General features: G+C 44.8%; 1 protein-coding gene across 4 annotated transcripts; it reads right to left on the reverse strand.

Annotated features, from left to right (window-relative positions):
* Positions 1-1,120: 1,120 nt before the first annotated feature.
* Positions 1,121-17,267, reverse strand: LOC118375358 (mediator of RNA polymerase II transcription subunit 25). 4 transcript variants are annotated; one of them, XM_035761883.2, is made up of 21 exons: positions 17,073-17,267; positions 16,358-16,383; positions 16,075-16,202; positions 15,937-15,982; positions 15,707-15,831; positions 15,514-15,612; positions 13,852-13,972; positions 13,565-13,721; positions 13,347-13,474; positions 13,162-13,210; positions 12,596-12,870; positions 12,368-12,466; positions 11,294-11,379; positions 11,113-11,170; positions 10,830-10,937; positions 10,280-10,453; positions 5,048-5,161; positions 4,789-4,860; positions 2,525-2,695; positions 2,190-2,310; positions 1,121-1,658 (listed from the first exon to the last, which is right to left on the reverse strand). In XM_035761883.2, the coding sequence occupies exons 3-21, from the start codon at positions 16,197-16,199 to the stop codon at positions 1,552-1,554; spliced, it is 2,235 nt and encodes a 744-aa protein (XP_035617776.2). In that variant the 5' UTR covers positions 16,200-16,202; positions 16,358-16,383; positions 17,073-17,267; the 3' UTR covers positions 1,121-1,551. The 4 variants fall into 4 exon arrangements, with proteins under 4 accessions (XP_035617776.2, XP_035617775.2, XP_035617774.2 ...); XM_035761882.2 differs by having other exon boundaries at positions 11,294-11,376; positions 13,162-13,237; positions 17,073-17,266; XM_035761881.2 differs by having other exon boundaries at positions 13,162-13,237; positions 17,073-17,266.
* Positions 17,268-17,642: the final 375 nt, after the last annotated feature.

Genomic DNA, 17,642 nt, shown 5'->3' on the forward strand with positions numbered 1-17,642 from the left:
TAGTTAGAATTAACACTGACACCATTTGGCAGAAACACACTTCAAACTATATATCAGTGTGTCTATTTTAGTCATTCTCACACACTGCTCTAGTGTTAATACACACACTTTCAGACAGACTACTGTCAGAAAGAGTTGGATAACAGGCATTCGGGCACAGATCAATCTGTCAGGGCTCCCAAACCCTGTCACTGGAGAGCTATAGTCTTGCAAGTTTTTGCTCCAGCTAATTATTAGAATGACGTGCGCTAGATTAGGACTGTAGTGAAAACCTACAGGACAGTAGCTCTCCAGGAACAGGATTGTAGTGAAAACCTACAGGACGGTAGCTCTCCAGGAACAGGACTGTAGTGAAAACCTACAGGACGGTAGCTCTCCAGGAACAGGACTGTAGTGAAAACCTACAGGACAGTAGCTCTCCAGGAACAGGACTGAGAGAAAACCTACAGGACGGTAGCTCTCCAGGAACAGGACTGTAGTGAAAACCTACAGGACGGTAGCTCTCCAGGAACAGGACTGTAGTGAAAACCTACAGGACGGTAGCTCTCCAGGAACAGGACTGTAGTGAAAACCTACAGGACGGTAGCTCTCCAGGAACAGGACTGTAGTGAAAACCTACAGGACGGTAGCTCTCCAGGAACAGGACTGTAGTGAAAACCTACAGGACAGTAGCTCTCCAGGAACAGGACTGTAGTGAAAACCTACAGGACGGTAGCTCTCCAGGAACAGGACTGTAGTGAAAACCTACAGGACGGTAGCTCTCCAGGAACAGGACTGTAGTGAAAACCTACAGGACAGTAGCTCTCCAGGAACAGGACTGTAGTGAAAACCTACAGGACAGTAGCTCTCCAGGAACAGGACTGAGAGAAAACCTACAGGACAGTAGCTCTCCAGGAACAGGACTGAGAGAAAACCTACAGGACAGTAGCTCTCCAGGAACAGGACTAAGTTAAAACCTACAGGACGGTAGCTCTCCAGGAACAGGACTGTAGTGAAAACCTACAGGACGGTAGCTCTCCAGGAACAGGACTGAGAGAAAACCTACAGGACAGTAGCTCTCCGGGAACAGGGTTGGAGAGTTATGTGTATACTCACTTTTAAAAAGGACTCTACACATTGGTTGGCTCCTTGACAAAATGTATCTATTTCATCTCAATAAAACAATGTAATATAGCTCAAAAACACAACTTCAGAAAAAGTTAAACCTCAATAAAAAATACATTTCATATAAACAATTAAATGAATGTAAAACAGGTTTCCATACAAGCACACAACAGTGTAATGAACACTGTCCTCCCATTGCGTTGGCTTCATTAGGTGTGTGATAGGGTGTGTGTTTGTGTGTGTGTGCGCATATGCATGAGAGTGGGTGCTTGCATGTCCTCCCCTCATCACCTCCAATAACTCTACAGTACAAACTTTTGATATAAAATAAGAAAAAAAAAGAAAAAAAGCCAGAGTAGAAACTAGGAAAACTACATCTCCCAGTCTGCCCCATGATGAAACTGAAAATGCTGGTTGCTGGGGGATGTAGTCTTTGTGGGTCCAAACTCAAATAAGGTCCATGAGAATCTCATCCTCCATGACGGAAGACACCTGGGGCATCCCGGGGGGCTGGGCTCCAGGGCCCCTCTGACCAGCAGCCATCATCATCTGACCTGAGAGAGAGAGAGAGGAGAGAGTTAACCTGGGACAGCAACAGGTACATTGATGACATTATCATAAACACAGTGGTAATAAACTACATACTAACTACTTTTGAGTTACAGGTAGAGTCAGTGACGCACGAAGTAAACAGCATTATCGAGCAGACTTGAGCAAAAAACAAGAATGTGAAGTGCGAGTCTAAACTGTTTAGCTATCAGGTTGCAGCAAAGTGAAAGGCACCCTGCACATACTCTATGAGAAGGCATCACTCTAATCTGTGACATCCTCAATTCATCCTGCTGCTGGTGTCAACGCCATATAGCCCAGTCTCAGTCTGATAACCATAGGCACGGATGGGAGAGATATGTTCAATCACCCTCCCTTTTGAATTTAGCAGTTTACACACAAAAGCTCAATCATTAGGAAACAATTGCTTCCTAATGACAGATTGCATTGTAAAGCCAATCCTTGCACTGATGTCTAGCTCCAAACTGTCTTTACAGTGTGTGATGTGAGTGAAAGGGTCCACGGCTGTAGCTAACCTGCCAGGGGCTGTCTCCACTGGGCCTGCATTTGGGGGCCCACTCCTGGAGTAGGGTGGACCAGCTGCCCTCCCAGCCCCTGGTGAGGCATCATGCCCTGCATGTGACCAACACCCCCCTGCTGAGAGACAGGAACACAACACCTAGGTTACCATCAATCATACAGTAGGTAGGACCTTCATTATCATTAACCAATAGAGAAAAGTATTACATATTTAGAAGCCTTTCTAGAGTGTGCAGTGGTGATCTAGCCCTGGCTACAAGACGATGCACTATAACAAATGTATTTCATGAATGACGGTCAAGGCTGGTAGAGTTAACTGTTGTGTTCTTACTGGCTGCTGTTGGCTGAGGAGGAGACTGCGCAGCTGTGGATTGGCTCCTGGGTTTGGAAGGCGGAGCATGGCACCCTGGGGCGGGGCCTGTCCACCCTGAGCAACCTGGTTGGGCGGAGCACCGGTGACAGGTGGCTGCTGATTAGGTGCGCCGGATGCTCTCATCGTCATCTGGATGAGAAGCAGAGAGTCAGAGGTTTAGAAGAAGGTTGGAGAGATAAGAGCACTAAGTAGAGTGAGACTTTAAATACAGTGTCTTCAAAAAGTATTCACACCCCTTCCCTCTTTTTCATATTTTGTTGTGTTACAGCCTGATTTTAGATTTTGTGTCACTGATCTACACATAAAATAGAATTTTGTTTATATAACATTTTAGAAAAATAAATACATCTAAACTGAAAAGTATTGAGTCAATAAGTATTCTACCCCTTTTTTTTATGGCAAGCCTAAATAAGTTCAGGAGTAAAACTTGGCTTAACAAATCACATAATAAGTTGCATGGACTGTGTGTTTAACATGATTTACGAATTACTAGACCATCTCTGTACCCCACACATATAGTTCAACCATCTGTAAGGTCCCTCAATCGAGGAGTGAATTTCAAGCACAGATTCAACCACAAAGACCAAGGAGGTTGTTCAATGCCTCACAAAGAAAGGCACCGATTAGTAGATGTGTAAAAACATTTTTATTTTTAAAGCAGACGCTGAATATCCATTTGAGCATGGTGAAGTTATTAAATAGGCTTTGGAAGGTGTATCAATACACCCAGTCACTACGAAGATACAGGCGTCCTTCCTAACTCAGTTGCCGGAGAGGAAGGAAACTGCAAAGGGATTTCACGATGAGGCCAATGGTGACTTTAAAACAGTTACAAAGTTGAATGGTAGTGATAGGAGAACAGAAACCTGTACAGCAGGGATCAAACTAGATTCAGCCGCGGAACGATTTTTTCTTCAGCAGACGGTCAGAACATAATAACAAATCATTTGTAGACTTCAAATTGACCGCAAGAAGCCCGAACAGATATAGTATTTGACTCAAATATAATCATTTCAAACCTTACTTACATTTATACGCAATCACATATCGCTCTATTATACATTGGAATGGTTTGGAGATTTCAAAAATTAAAAACACAGAGCTGATTTGCTGGTGTTTTTTCAGTCTTATGTCCAACAGAATATATTCCAAAACATGCATCCTGTTTGCAACAAGTCACTTAAAATGTGACACAAATGAACTTTGTCCTAAAAACAAAGTGGGGAAAATACAAATCCAACACAACACGACTGAGTACCACTCTTCATATTTTAAAGCATGGTGGTGGCTGCATCATGTTATGTGTATGCTTGTCATCGGCAAAGAATATGGAGTTTGTTGGGATAAAAATAAATGGAATACAGCTATAAGCACAGTCAAAATCATAAAGGAAAACCTGGTTGTCTTCTTTCCAACAGATACCGGACAAGGAATTCATCCTTCAGCAGGACAATAACCTAAAACATAAGGGCAAATCTACACTGGAGTTGCTTACCAAGACAACAATGAATGTTCCTGAGTGGCCTAGTTACAGATTTTACTTAAATTGGCTTGAAAATCTATGGCAAGACTTGAAAATGACTGTCTAGCAATGATCAACAATGAACTTGACAGAGCTTGAAGAATTTTAAGAAGAATAAATGGGCAAATATAGTACAATCCAGAAACTTACCCAGACAGTCTCAGCTGTAATCATTGCCAAAGGTGCTTCTACAAAGTATTAATCAGGGGTGTGAATACTAAGGTGAGAGATATTTCTGTACTTCATTTTCAATAAATTTGCATTTTTAAACACATTTCCACTTTGTCCTTATGGGGTATTTGTGTGTAGATGGGTGAGAAAAAAATATATTTAATCCATTTTGAATTCAGGCTGTAACATAACAATGTGAAATAAGTCAAAGGCTATGAATACTTTCTGAAGGCACCGTACATATGATTCATTGGAACGGTGTACCGGGTTCACTTTAAAAAGAGCCAGCCAAATGTAACAATGTAACTCGCTGAACCCAGAACATGCTGGGCTGGCTATATTGGTAGCAGTGAGCACCCATTGAGACAGTGTGAGAGAGTAGCTAACACATGCAGAGTGGAGAGAAGCTGCTCACCAACCAGACAGGTTCCCAAACGAGCACAGGGAGAGTTTGTGCCTGGTAAAGTTCAGTGCATTTTTTTAACATGTATTTTGGGTGAGAGTTTTTGTGTATGTGTGTGAGTCTCACCAGGTTGGCCTGTCTCTGCTGTTCCTCCATCAGAGTGACCTGACTAACAGAGGGCATGCCCACCACCACAGACTGAACAGAGGAGAGAGAGAAGGGGAGGAAGAGAAGGTGCAGAAGGGGAGGAGATGAAAGTCATTGCGGGACATGCAGTCATTGCGGGACAATAGAAACAGGAGATGCAGACAGGAGGAGTGTGTGAGGGGAGAGGGAGGAAACGAGAAGTGCACAAGCTGAGACACCACAGGATTAATCACAGTACCTGCTGCTGCACGTTGCCATGGGAGACAGGGATGGGCCCCTGCGGCCGGTTGAGGAAGTTCTGATTGGGTTGAACCTGGCCAGGTGGCCCTGGCATCGGCCCTCCTGAACCTATCTGGAGAAGAGAACCAACAAGGTTACTTTTCTAGTGTAAGGTGACAGACAAAATGAGACAAAATGAGAGAAAAACATTTTTTTCCAGAAAAATCACATTGTAGGATTTTTAATGAATTTATTTGCAAATTATGGTGGAAAATAAGTATTTGGTCAATAACAAAATTTTCTCAATACTTTGCTGGTATTTTGGCCCATTTCCTCCATGCAGATCTCCTCCAGAGCAGTGATGTTTTGGGGCTGTTGCTGGGCAACAGACTCAACTCCCTCCAAAGATTTTCTATGGGGTTGAGATCTGGAGACTGGCTAGGCCACTCCAGGTCCTTAATGCTTCTTACGAAGCCACTCATTCGTTGCCGGGGCGTTGTGTTTGGGATCATTGTCATGCTGAAAGACCCAGCCACGTTTCATCTTCAATGCCCTTGCTGATGGAAGGAGGTTTTCACTCAAAATCTCACGATACATGACCCCATTCATTCTTTTCTTTAAACGGATCAGTCGCCCTGGTCCCTTTGCAGAAAAACAGCCCCAAAGCATGATGTTTCCACCCCCATGCTTCACAGTAGGTATGGTGTTCTTTGGATGCAATTCAGCATTTTTTGTCCTCCAAACACAACGAGTTGAGTTTTTACCAAAAAGTTATATTTTGGTTTCATATGACCATATGAAATTCTCCCAATCTTCTTCTGGATCATCCAAATACTCTCTAGCAAACTTCAGACGGGCCTGGACATGTACTGGCTTAAGCAGGGGGACACGTCTGGCACTGCAGGATTTGAGTCCCTGGCGGCGTAGTGTGTTACTGATGGTAGGCTTTGTTACTTTGGTCCCAGCTCTCTGCAGGTCATTCACTAGGTCCCCCGGTGGGGTTCTGGGATTTTTGATCACCGTTCTTGTGATCATTTTGACCCCACGGGGTGAGATCTTGTGTGGAGCCCCAGATCGAGGGAGATTATCAGTGGTCTTGTATGTCTTCCATTTCCTAATAATTGCTCCCACAGTTGATTTCTTCAAACCAAGCTGCTTACCTATTGCAGATTCAGTCTTCCCAGCCTGGTGCAGGACTCCAATTTTGTTTCTGGTGTCCTTTGACAGCTTTTTGGTCTTGGCCATAGTAGAGTTTGGAGTGTGACTGTTTAAGGTTGTGGACAGGTGTCTTTTATACTGATAATAAGTTCAAACAGGTACCATTAATACAGGTAACGAGTGGAGGACAGAGGAGCCTCTTAAAGAAGAAGTTACAGGTCTGTGAGAGCCAGAAATCTTGCTTGTTTGTAGGTGACCAAATACTTATTGTCCACCATAATTTGCAAATACATTCATTAAAAATCCAACAATGTGATTTTCTCATTTTGTCTGTCATAGTTGAAGTGTACCTCTCATCTTTTTAAGTGGGAGAACTTACACAATTGGTGGCTGACTAAATACTTTTTTGCCCCACTGTACTTACAATGGTATTCCTGCCTATCCTAACCTGTCTAATCGTGGCACTGGATGAGACACCACCACCATCTACGACATGTGTCAAACTCGAGGCCACAAGACGATTCAATCCTGCCTGCAGTTTTTTTTGGCAATTTTTTTCCGGGCGAAAACCAATCTCAATTAACATTGCAATGACTAAAACCAAATCAAAACTGTGTAGAAATTATAATTGATCTACATTTACAGTCTCTTCACTCTGTCCAGTGTGCTAACAGTCATCGAAAGCTAACAGTCAAGGAGCATTGAAAATTCCAAAAGTGATGGAGGAATATTTTTGCACATTTTGACGGAGAGGAATTATTACCCATTTGAAGTGCGGCCCTCCAGACCTCAGTGAAGACAGAAATTGGCCCGCGGGGTAAATTAGTTTGACACCCCTGATCTAGGATCAGGATAAAAGCTGTCCGTCTCCTCTCCCCTGTGGACTTCCTATTTAACTCAGCAGCCTGCCTAAAAACACCCAGAGCACACATTAAAGGCCCAGTGCAGTCAAAACGTGATTTGACTGTGTTTTACACACTGAGGTTGGAATAGTACTATGAAAATAATGCTCTTTTAGTGTCAGAGCTGTTTTAAAAGACATTCTGAAATGGGTTGGCGTTTTGGCCTACCTAGTGACATCACCAGGCGGTAAAAAGTTCCAAACCTCTCTGCCAATAAGAGCTAGTTAAGTTTTCCCCTCTTCACTCAGACCATGCCCAGACAGCTTAAGAAAATGCTCTTTGCTAAGAAGCTATTTGTTTTTTACAATTTTAACTAGGGATGTGCATGTATTCAAATACTTGTGAGTATTAATTTTATTTAAAAAAAACATCATAAGCCTATTTTAACACTGAAAAAGCCCTTTCTACATTAAATGTAACATTTCAAATAATTAATAAAACATTCTGTAGTTTTTAATAAAACAAACTTTACAATGTAGTTATGACGTGCTCCCCAGAAAAAAAGAGGTATCCTTCTTGTGTAGCTTGTTATTTATGTTGGCCAATCAAAGCTGTGAAGAGTCTCAATGTGTAGAAAGTGGAGTGAGTTTACGAATACATGAGAGATGGAATAAAATTATGTAATTAAAAGTTAGCGAAATGAGAAGAGGTAGGCTACAACGAGCAACCAACAAGTAGGTTGTTGTTAGCCTAGCTAACTATAACCATCTCTCTCGCCCTCCCTCCGGTCCTATCTCACATACACCGCCCCCTCTGCAGCATAGTGCACCAGCCTCTCTCCTTCAGGCAGCAGTGCTCAGGTTAAAGTTTAAAAACCACATGCATTTAGAATATCCAGATATCTGACAAATATTCATGATACTATTCGAATAGTGAAATTATTTCTAACCCCATAATTAAATACAATCACAGTAAGGTACTTAATTGTTACCCAGAAATGATTTGATATTGAGAGAAAAACAGCTGCATTGGACCTTTAACATCAAGTCATCTATATGGTTCAGGGAAAATATTCAATTTGGGTCTTTCACGGTTATAAAATCATATCTAAATCACCAGTAACACTATTCCAGAGCCACGTCTGGGGAAAAAAATACCCCAAACAAGGATCAAATAATTGAAATTTTAATTGTGTTGAGATTGCCATAGCAATTCCCCATTAGCAATGCAGCTTTGAATATGTAATGGGACACAAGGTCTCAGTCTTCTCTAAATACACACGGTCTAACATGTTTTTCACTTAAATTTGCAGCATGAGTAGACAGGCGGCATCAACTATAATGGGAGCAGAAAGGCTGTGAGGATATAAAGTCATGTAGACCACAGGCAGGTTGGATTTGTAACTGAGGCATTCCGTTTCTGTCACAAAATCTGCACGCTAAATGTTAACCTGAAAGAAAACACGGTATCCTAACGGTTGTTAGAATTGTGTTGACTGTAATTGAGATCAAACCAGAAATGACAAGGGGCGGTGCTCTCAAACAGGAAAACATTTTCCACAGGTAGACTAGTGGTTAGAGCGTTGGACTAGTAACCGAAAGGTTGCAAGATCGAATCCCGAGCTGACAAGGTAGAAATCTGTCGTTCTGCCCCTGAACAAGGCAGTTAACCCACTGTTCCTAGGCCGTCATTGAAAATAGGAATTTGTACTTAACCGACTTGTCTAGTTAAAAACAATATTCAAAAAAATAAAATAAAAATTGACCACCTCATTGGCCCAAGACTGCTCTTGGGAAGCACTTCCACTGTGCTGGCTAGTATAGCTCCAGTTACTAGCGCGTATACTACCCCCTTTGCTCCATCCCTTCATTCCTTCCTAACTCACAGAGCGGTGCTGCTGGACCTGTCTGTCTGACGAACCGAGCAGTGTTTGTGGTTGTTGATGACCCGTGTCTGTATGACTCACCGAGCGGTGCTGCTGGACCTGTCTGTCTGACGAACCGAGCAGTGTTTGTAGTTGTTGATGACCCGTGTCTGTATAACTCACCGAGCGGTGCTGCTGGACCTGTCTGTCTGACGAACCGAGCAGTGTTTGTAGTTGTTGATGACCCGTGTCTGTATAACTCACCGAGCGGTGCTGCTGGACCTCTCTGTCTGACGAACCGAGCAGTGTTTGTAGTTGTTGATGACCCGTGTCTGTATAACTCACCGAGCGGTGCTGCTGGACCTGTCTGTCTGACGAACCGAGCAGTGTTTGTGGTTGTTGATGACCCGTGTCTGTATAACTCACCGAGCGGTGCTGCTGGACCTGTCTGTCTGACAAACCGAGCAGTGTTTGTGGTTGTTGATGACCCGTATCTGTATAACTCAACGAGCGGTGCTGCTGGACCTGTCTGTCTGACAAACCGAGCAGTGTTTGTGGTTGTTGACGACCCGTGTCTGTATAACTCACCGAGCGGTGCTGCTGGACCTGTCTGTCTGACAAACCGAGCAGTGTTTGTGGTTGTTGATGACCCGTGTCTGTATAACTCACCGAGCGGTGCTGCTGGACCCGTCTGTCTGACGAACCGAGCAGTGTTTGTAGTTGTTGATGACCCGTGTCTGTATAACTCACCGAGCGGTGCTGCTGGACCCGTCTGTCTGACGAACCGAGCAGTGTTTGTAGTTGTTGATGACCCGTGTCTGTATAACTCACCGAGCGGTGCTGCTGGACCCGTCTGTCTGACGAACCGAGCAGTGTTTGTAGTTGTTGATGACCCGTGTCTGTATAAGTCACCGAGCGGTGCTGCTGGACTTGTCTGTCTGACAAACCGAGCAGTGTTTGTAGTTGATGATGACCCGTGTCTGTATAACTCACCGAGCGGTGCTGCTGGACCTGTCTGTCTGACGAACCGAGCAGTGTTTGTAGTTGTTGATGACCCGTGTCTGTATAACTCACCGAGCGGTGCTGCTGGACCTGTTTGTGGTTGGTGATGACCCGTGTCCGTATGACTCACCGAGCGGTGCTGCTGGACCTGTCTGTCTTACGAACCGAGCAGTGTTTGTAGTTGTTGATGACCCGTGTCTGTATAACTCACCGAGCGGTGCTGCTGGACCTGTTTGTGGTTGGTGATGACCCGTGTCTGTATAACTCACCGAGCGGTGCTGCTGGACCTGTTTGTGGTTGGTGATGACCCGTGTCTGTATAACTCACCGAGCGGTGCTGCTGGACCTGTTTGTGGTTGGTGATGACCCGTGTCTGTATAACTCACCGAGCGGTGCTGCTGGACCTGTTTGTGGTTGGTGATGACCTGTCGGATGCCGTTGACGAATCCACTCTGGTCGTTGGGGATGAGGCCCATGAAAATCCTCTTCTTGGAGGAGTAGAGCAGCATGAGCACCCGCACCTCACAGGGGGCGCTGTGGGGGAAGTGGACGCACCCCGCCTGCAGCCAGAGGGCAGAACTGTCTGTCAGTCTGTCACAGCCCTCGTCATTGTTCAAGTGACACAAAACCAGTCAACCTGACCTGAATTTAATCGGACCTGGGTAAATCTCACAGGCTGCATGCAGTTTTTCTATGACGCCCGACAGTGTTGAAAATCTCTGTAGCCGTTTACTACATGATGAACATGGTGCTCCCTCTAGTGTTCTCAGAGTGTAACTACAGCCTATTTATATCTGCCAAGTCCATCTAGTGCACAATGGAGGGAAATGCTGATGTCCATTGTTGAGACTCCACTGTATTGAATATTGAGACAGAAAAGGATAGGGACAAATGGCAGCAAAAATAGAGCATGTGAAGCAGAAGAGCTGGACTTACAAATCCAGTGGCCATGATACGATAAAGACCTTTTAGTGACTCTACATCTTTGTTGGTGAAGAGAAACTGAACCATTCTAGAGTTTCTGAAGAGGGGACCGAGTGTTGTCTGAGGAGGGAGAAAGGCTTTATTTAGATGTCTGTATTCTCAATGTCATCAAGTAATTTCTGAACACACGCGCACACGCGCACGCACACACACACACACACACACACACACACACACACACACACACACACACACACACACACACACACACACACACACGAGAGGGTTCTCTCACCAGTAGCTGTTGTGGGATCAATTGCATGATGAGCTTCTGTGGCCACTGGTCGGCATTTCTGTCATGAAGAACAGGGAACCAACCAATCAGAACTCTTCATACATATAGCAATACACACAATGACCAATCAGTGCAGCTGACACTGGAATGATATCAAAGATAGTTGCAGTGAAACACTCACAGGTTCTCTCCTTGGTTGACTTGCACCTGGCAGGGCAGGGAGCGAGTGAGTTTGGTATTGGAATCCATAGACGAGGCTTTAGGCTTCTGAAGTGATGGGTGGGGGAGGTAGGGAGGGAGGAGAGGAATGGAGGGATGTTTGGAGAAACGGAAGGAGAGGTTTGGAAGTTAGCATACAGAGTGACCAGGGGGCTTCGGTCCTACACCCAGGGGCACCATTTGAATAAAAACCTCCATGTTAGAAATTACCCAACATGCAAAACAGTGCTGCCAGTGGAACATTGTGAAGAGGATGGATGGCACCAATCCTACAGGAAAATAAGCAACGTTCATCTTCAGGGGATCAATCCCAGATTGGTCCGCTCTGCTGCAGTCCCTGTTGACCATTACTACTGCATTGTGTTGGGATTAAAGACCAGATGTATGGGTTCTTTATATGTGTTCTGTACAGCATTTGGGAGGACTCTGGTGGATTAGAGGAGACTAAGATATGATCCAGCAATATCCTGACCTGAACAAGGAAGATATACAAATCTAACCTGAATGCTGCATCTATTGATACGTGACTTCAGATGCACTTTAGTGACCTGTGGCAATACTATGTCTATTGTCTATGTGTTTGGGGATGTTGTGGTCTAACTGTGTGTTGGTTACAGTGTGTAGGCTTGCTGCACATTGTTGTGTGATAGAGTTTCATGGTCAACAGGTATCACAGAAGAAGTAGTGCAAATCAGTCAATCAGATTATTGACCAAGTCAGGTTTTGAAATGGCTTGGAAACACAAACATCTCCAGAGTTGATTAGTATTTTAGATCATTAAAATCCATGTTCCCCTACAACAGGTTCAACCATGTCAAGTAACTCCATCACTTTGATCAAAGGTGAAATCCATCACAAAGGTATAGTATGATTATTCACGTCACAATCAATGACAGTTGATTCAATCAGTTCCAAGCATAGCTTTGTTGCAGACCTTATAACATTTCCTTACAAGGTCAGAGGATGACTTGAAAACACAAATAGAAGTATAGACCTCTTCAGCAGCATGTTTAAACCAAGTTCTAGTTTCCCTCACCTCTTGCCACTCCAGTACCCCACTCCATGCTACAATCTTATTGGCAACGCCTTGCTGCTGTCCCCCAATCGGATTTGCCTGGGCTGCAGACACACCAGGCTATCAGAAGAAAATGAGAGAAAGAGAAAGCGTTAGATGGAGAGAAAGACAACTTGACTGGAGGCAGAGAAGTTGAATATTGATGTGGAGTATTGTGGGAAGATGATGCAACATATGGACAGGCCTCACCATGCCAGGCTGTGAGGATGGGGGCGTCTGCTGATTGGCTGTGGGCTGCTGCTGCTGAGGGGGCACCGACTGCTGCTGATTGGGCTGTGGTTGTCCCGGCGGCTGGACTTGTTGCTGCTGCGGGGGAGGAGCTTGTTGCTGAGGCAACATGGGTGTGGAAACTATGGTGACTGTAGATAGGCTGGGCTGACTGGAGGGAGCCAACTTCACTCCTGCTACAGATGGGAGAGTTGACTGACCGCTGAATGGGGGACCAGGATTGACCATGCCTGGGACTGGATAGGGGATGCCAAAAAAGACAAGGTAACAGATATAATAGACCCCTCATATTCAACTCTGGAATTTGAAGCCAGTTCAGTACTGTCCCCCCCCCCATTCTAACCCTCTAATCAGGGACTGATTTTGACCTGGTGAATTTAATTATCAGGTAGAACAGTAAACCTGCAGGCTCCGGACCTCGTAGGGTAAGAGGTGAACACCCCTGTAATAGACTAGCAATCAATCTGGGCTGATGATCAACCATACCGGTGACAGAGGATAGAAGAATGCAGGCTATTGGTACTCACAGCGACTCTTCTGGTTGTTGGCTGCCTCTACAGCCATCTGTGCAGCTGCCTGGGCCGCGTTAAGGGAAGGTGGGGGCTGACAGGGCAGCAAGAGAGGGAGAGAGAACACTGTGTCAGCTAAGAGCCTGTCAATCCAATGTTGATGGGCTGGTAAAAGCTACCAAGTTAAAACATATCTTCAGTACCTGATATGGATGGGCCGTGCTTATTGGTGGAGGAGCCTGCGAGGCGGGACCAAGAGGAGGCTGACTGACAGGCAGGGGTTGAGGGGGTAGAATTGGTTTGAGAGGGCCCGATCCTCCCCCTGATGACACTGGAGAAAGAAACATTTTAGAATTTGATCGGCCGATACTGACTTCAATCAATCTGTTCTCTGTCAATTATTTTGAGTGCTGCTCCTCACCAGGAAGTGAGATACCCCTAACCAGGATCATGTGGAAGGGGTCTTGGCTGTAGTCTGGGTGGGGGTCGACCTGTCCCCCGACTGGTGACGCCCTGTCGAACAGCGCCCGTAACGCTGGCAGTTTCCGTGGCGACACCACAGAAAAATGAATCCCTCTCTGAGGAAGAGGCACAAGGTTATTATGGGATATCAGCAGCCATTAATAAGTACAGAAGTCACATCATTCCCCAAAATGGCCCAGCGGGTAATCTATACAGGCTATCTGATAGAGGTGCTATGTTACTTACATCTCTGATGATCTTGACCAGATTGTCTGCAGTGCAGCCCGTATAGCTGACACTCTCCACGGCAGGGAGCAGGTATGGCGGAGAGTTACACAGCAGCACACAGACTTTGTGTGTCTGACCTCTGATTAATAGAGACAAGAGACATATGCTAGTGTGTGTGTGTGTGTGTCTACTAAGCTCAGCAAAAAAAGAAACGTCCCTTTTTCAGGACCCTGTCTTTCAAAGATCATTCGTAAAAATCCAAATAACTTCACAGATCTTCATTGTAAAGGGTTTAAACACTGTTTCCCATGCTTGTTCAATGAACCATAAACAATTCATGAACATGCACCTGTAGAATGGTCGTTAAGACTAACAGCTTACAGACAGTAGGCAATTTAGGTCACAGTTATGAAAACTTAGTAGAAAGGCCTCTTTAGTGTCCTGACTCTGAAAAACACCAAAAGAAAGATGCCCAGGGTCCCTGCTCATCTGCGTGAACGTGCCTTAGGCATGCTGCAAGGAGGCATGAGGACTGCAGATGTGGCCAGGGGAATAAAGTGCAATGTCCGTACTGTGAGACGCCTAAGACAGCGCTACAGGGAGACAGGACGGACAGTTGATCGTCCTCGCAGTGGCAGACCACGTGTAACAACACCTGCACAGGATCGGTACATCCGAACATCACACCTGCGGGACAGGTACAGGATGGCAACAACAACTGCCGAGTTACACCAGGAAAGCACAATCCCTCCATCAGTGCTCAGGCTGTCCACAATAGGCTGAGAGGCTGGACTGAGGGCTTATAGGCAGGGGGCTGTTGTAAGGCAGGTCCTCACCAGACATCACCGGCAACAACGTCGCCTATGGGCACAAACCCACCTTCGCTGGACCAGACAGGACTAGCAAAAAGTGCTCTTCACTGACGAGTTGCGGTTTTGTCTCACCTGGAGTGATGGTCGGATTTGCGTTTGTTCTCGAAGGATTGAGGGTTACATCGAGGCCTGTTTTCTGGAGCGGGATCGATTTGGAGGGGGAGGGTCCGTCATGGTCTGGGGCAGTGTGTCACAGTATGTAACAGAGCTTGTCGTCATTGCGGGCAATCTCAACGCTGTGCGTTACAGGGAAGACATCCTCCTCCCTCATGTGGTACCCTTCCTGCAGGCTCATACTGACATGACCATCCAGCATGACAATGCCACCAGCCATACTGCTCATTCTGTGTGTGATTTCCTGCAAGTCAGGGATGTCAGTGTTCTGCCATGGCCAGCAAAGAGAGGACCTGGGATCAGAGGGTGAGGGCTAGGGCCATTCCCCCCAGGAATGTCAGGGAACTTGCAGGTGCATTGCTGGAAGAGTGGGGTAACATCTCACAGCAAGAACTGGCCAAATTGGTGCAGTCAAATGAGGAGATGCACTGCAGTACTTAATGCAGCTGGTGGCCACAACAGATACTGACTGTTACTTTTGATTTGGACTTCCCCCCCACTCCCTTGTTCAGGGACACGTTATTCCATTTCTGTTAGTCACGTCTGTGGAACTTGTTCAGTTTATGTCTCAGTTGTTGAATCTTGTTATGTTCATACAAATATTTACACATTTTAAGTTCGCTAAAAATAAACGCAGTTGACAGTGAGGACGGTTCTTTTTTTTGCTGAGTTTAGTAATAAAAGAATAACTCACATTTGCTCCCTCATCTTTTTGAAGTCATCAAAGAGCTGCAAGGCCACAGACAGACCCTCTGCGATGAGACTACAGCTCTCTGCTCCTCCTCCCATGAACCTGACAGAGACAAAGTTACACATTGATCAAGGAAGATTAATACTAACCCATCTTAACATGTCCTTCTAAATAGCATGACAAAAACAAATCTTACTGGATGCTGTCAATCCACGAGACAAACTCAAAGGCTGAGCTGGTTGGTGCGTGACACTGGACGTAGGATTCAGGAGCACAGTCCACTGTGTTGAACACAACAAGACCATACTGTGTGCCTCCATACTGAGAGAAGAGAGAATTGGCATTGTTGTTCTCATACCTTCTTAAATAAAGAGTAAATAAATAGTAATAACCGTAAGGAGAAAACAACGTTGAATTTAGACTCACATCTCCTCCAAAGTCTGTCTCTGCTGGAGGGCCTCCATTGAAGTACCTGTGATGATGGGACAGGGAACAAGTCAGGACTCCACAGAGCGATATTGTACACACCCAATGAAGCAAAAAGTACAATTGAAGTCCACTTACTCGATTGCAGGTAGTATGTAATGTTTTCTGAGGGATTCAAAATAGGGGCCGAGGTTTGCAGTTCCTTCGATGACGAACACCACGTCTGCCACTTGATTGGCGCCAGGTTTAATGGGCAGGTCCATGATCTAGATGGAGAAAAAAGTTGACTAGTTGAATCAGTTACTGGGCCACAACAAAAGTTGCTGTCTCTGTGATCACTGGTTGTGACAGGTGTGCATAACATACTGTGATATGTTACCTAGGTTTACGTTATGATAGCTAACTATTTAACAATACTTACATTTACACTTCACATCAACACTCGATCTTGATAAAACGAAATGCATGGAATAGCAGATGGAAAGTTGTCCATCAGTCCAGAATCAGTTGTCCATATGGAAAAATAACCAAATCAGGCATAATACGTTAGGCAGAAGATAAGAACTAGACAGGCATAAAATGCATAATTAGCTACACTCCTTTGGTCGTTTTTAGCTGGACAACTATAAATAAACGTATACTTATGGACCACGGCTACTGATTATGCTCAGTCAAAGCATCCTAAAGTTACGTGTGTGTGTGTGTTCATTTACGCCTTGCAACGGAAACCGTTTAAGAACCAAACGGGAGCAAAATATTTAAAAAACGGGGCGGGTCCTACCTGAATTCGCCTAATATAAACTATTGTTCGTGGCAAAACGTTTTCCGTTTGGAGTAAAAGGTAGAATCGGCATAATGAACACACACCCCCAGTCAGCCAACGTTAGCTTAGCTCCTGCTAACTGTTGTACATCAATGACCAGCAACTCTTACATTCACTATAACGTTATACAGCTAACAGTAATGTGGTTAACATGTCAAACATTTTAATAGACTAATATAAAAGCTTTAGTAAGCGAAGTAGAAATTCAATTTATCGTGGGCATGTAGACATTATAGCATTTGCGAGGTGGCCACAAGCCAATGCTAGCCAAAATATTCATTAATTGCGTTCAGCTAGCTAGAGGGCTACTCACCTGGCGGTATGTAGCCGTCAGCCAAATAATTGTGTTTTAGACGAGGCCAAATACTTAAATTGTACAGTTAATAAAACGAAACCATTGTCATTTTGACACACAAAGTAGGCCGTGCCGAAAACAAACCACTAGTCAAACGTTCTGTTATCGACATCTCAGGCCTGGTTGAGCTTGAAAATGGACCATAAGGGATGCTCAGTCAACAACCGAGCAACTGATCAAGAATTGATTGACCTCTCTATAGCTGCCATGAGGAACCTAAGCGGTAACGGACAGTCCTGACAGTCAGTGACAGTCCTATCATTTATACCAAATTGATGACATTTACAGTGAAATTATAGAGACATATAATATATATGTGATATTATTTATTTGCCATATATGCCATACCGCCTTGTTACACCAGATGTCAGCACAGTCTGCTAGTCTTAGAAATGACTAGGCCTTGAAGGCAGTGAGCTGCATGATTTGAGAGACAACAGGCAAGGAAGTGATACATCAGTGATTATAGTGTCCATGTATCCAGTACATCAAGCATAAACCTATACGTCCTGTATGTTTACATAGGTT

Source organism: Oncorhynchus keta, chromosome 32 (assembly GCF_023373465.1).
Source record: "Oncorhynchus keta strain PuntledgeMale-10-30-2019 chromosome 32, Oket_V2, whole genome shotgun sequence".
Taxonomy (NCBI): domain Eukaryota; kingdom Metazoa; phylum Chordata; class Actinopteri; order Salmoniformes; family Salmonidae; genus Oncorhynchus; species Oncorhynchus keta.

What these genes read in the sequence shown, in the direction of transcription:
- LOC118375358 (XM_035761881.2), bottom strand. Translation starts at nt 16,199, where the DNA reads ATGGACCTGCCCATTAAACCTGGCGCCAATCAAGTGGCAGACGTGGTG. An exon ending in TGGTCAAGATCATCAGAGAT is followed by an intron (nt 13,722 to 13,851) that starts GTAAGTAACATA and finishes CCTCTTCCTCAG; the next exon opens with AGAGGGATTCATTTTTCTGT. An exon ending in GTATCATGGCCACTGGATTT is followed by an intron (nt 10,454 to 10,829) that starts GTAAGTCCAGCT and finishes CTCTGGCTGCAG; the next exon opens with GCGGGGTGCGTCCACTTCCC.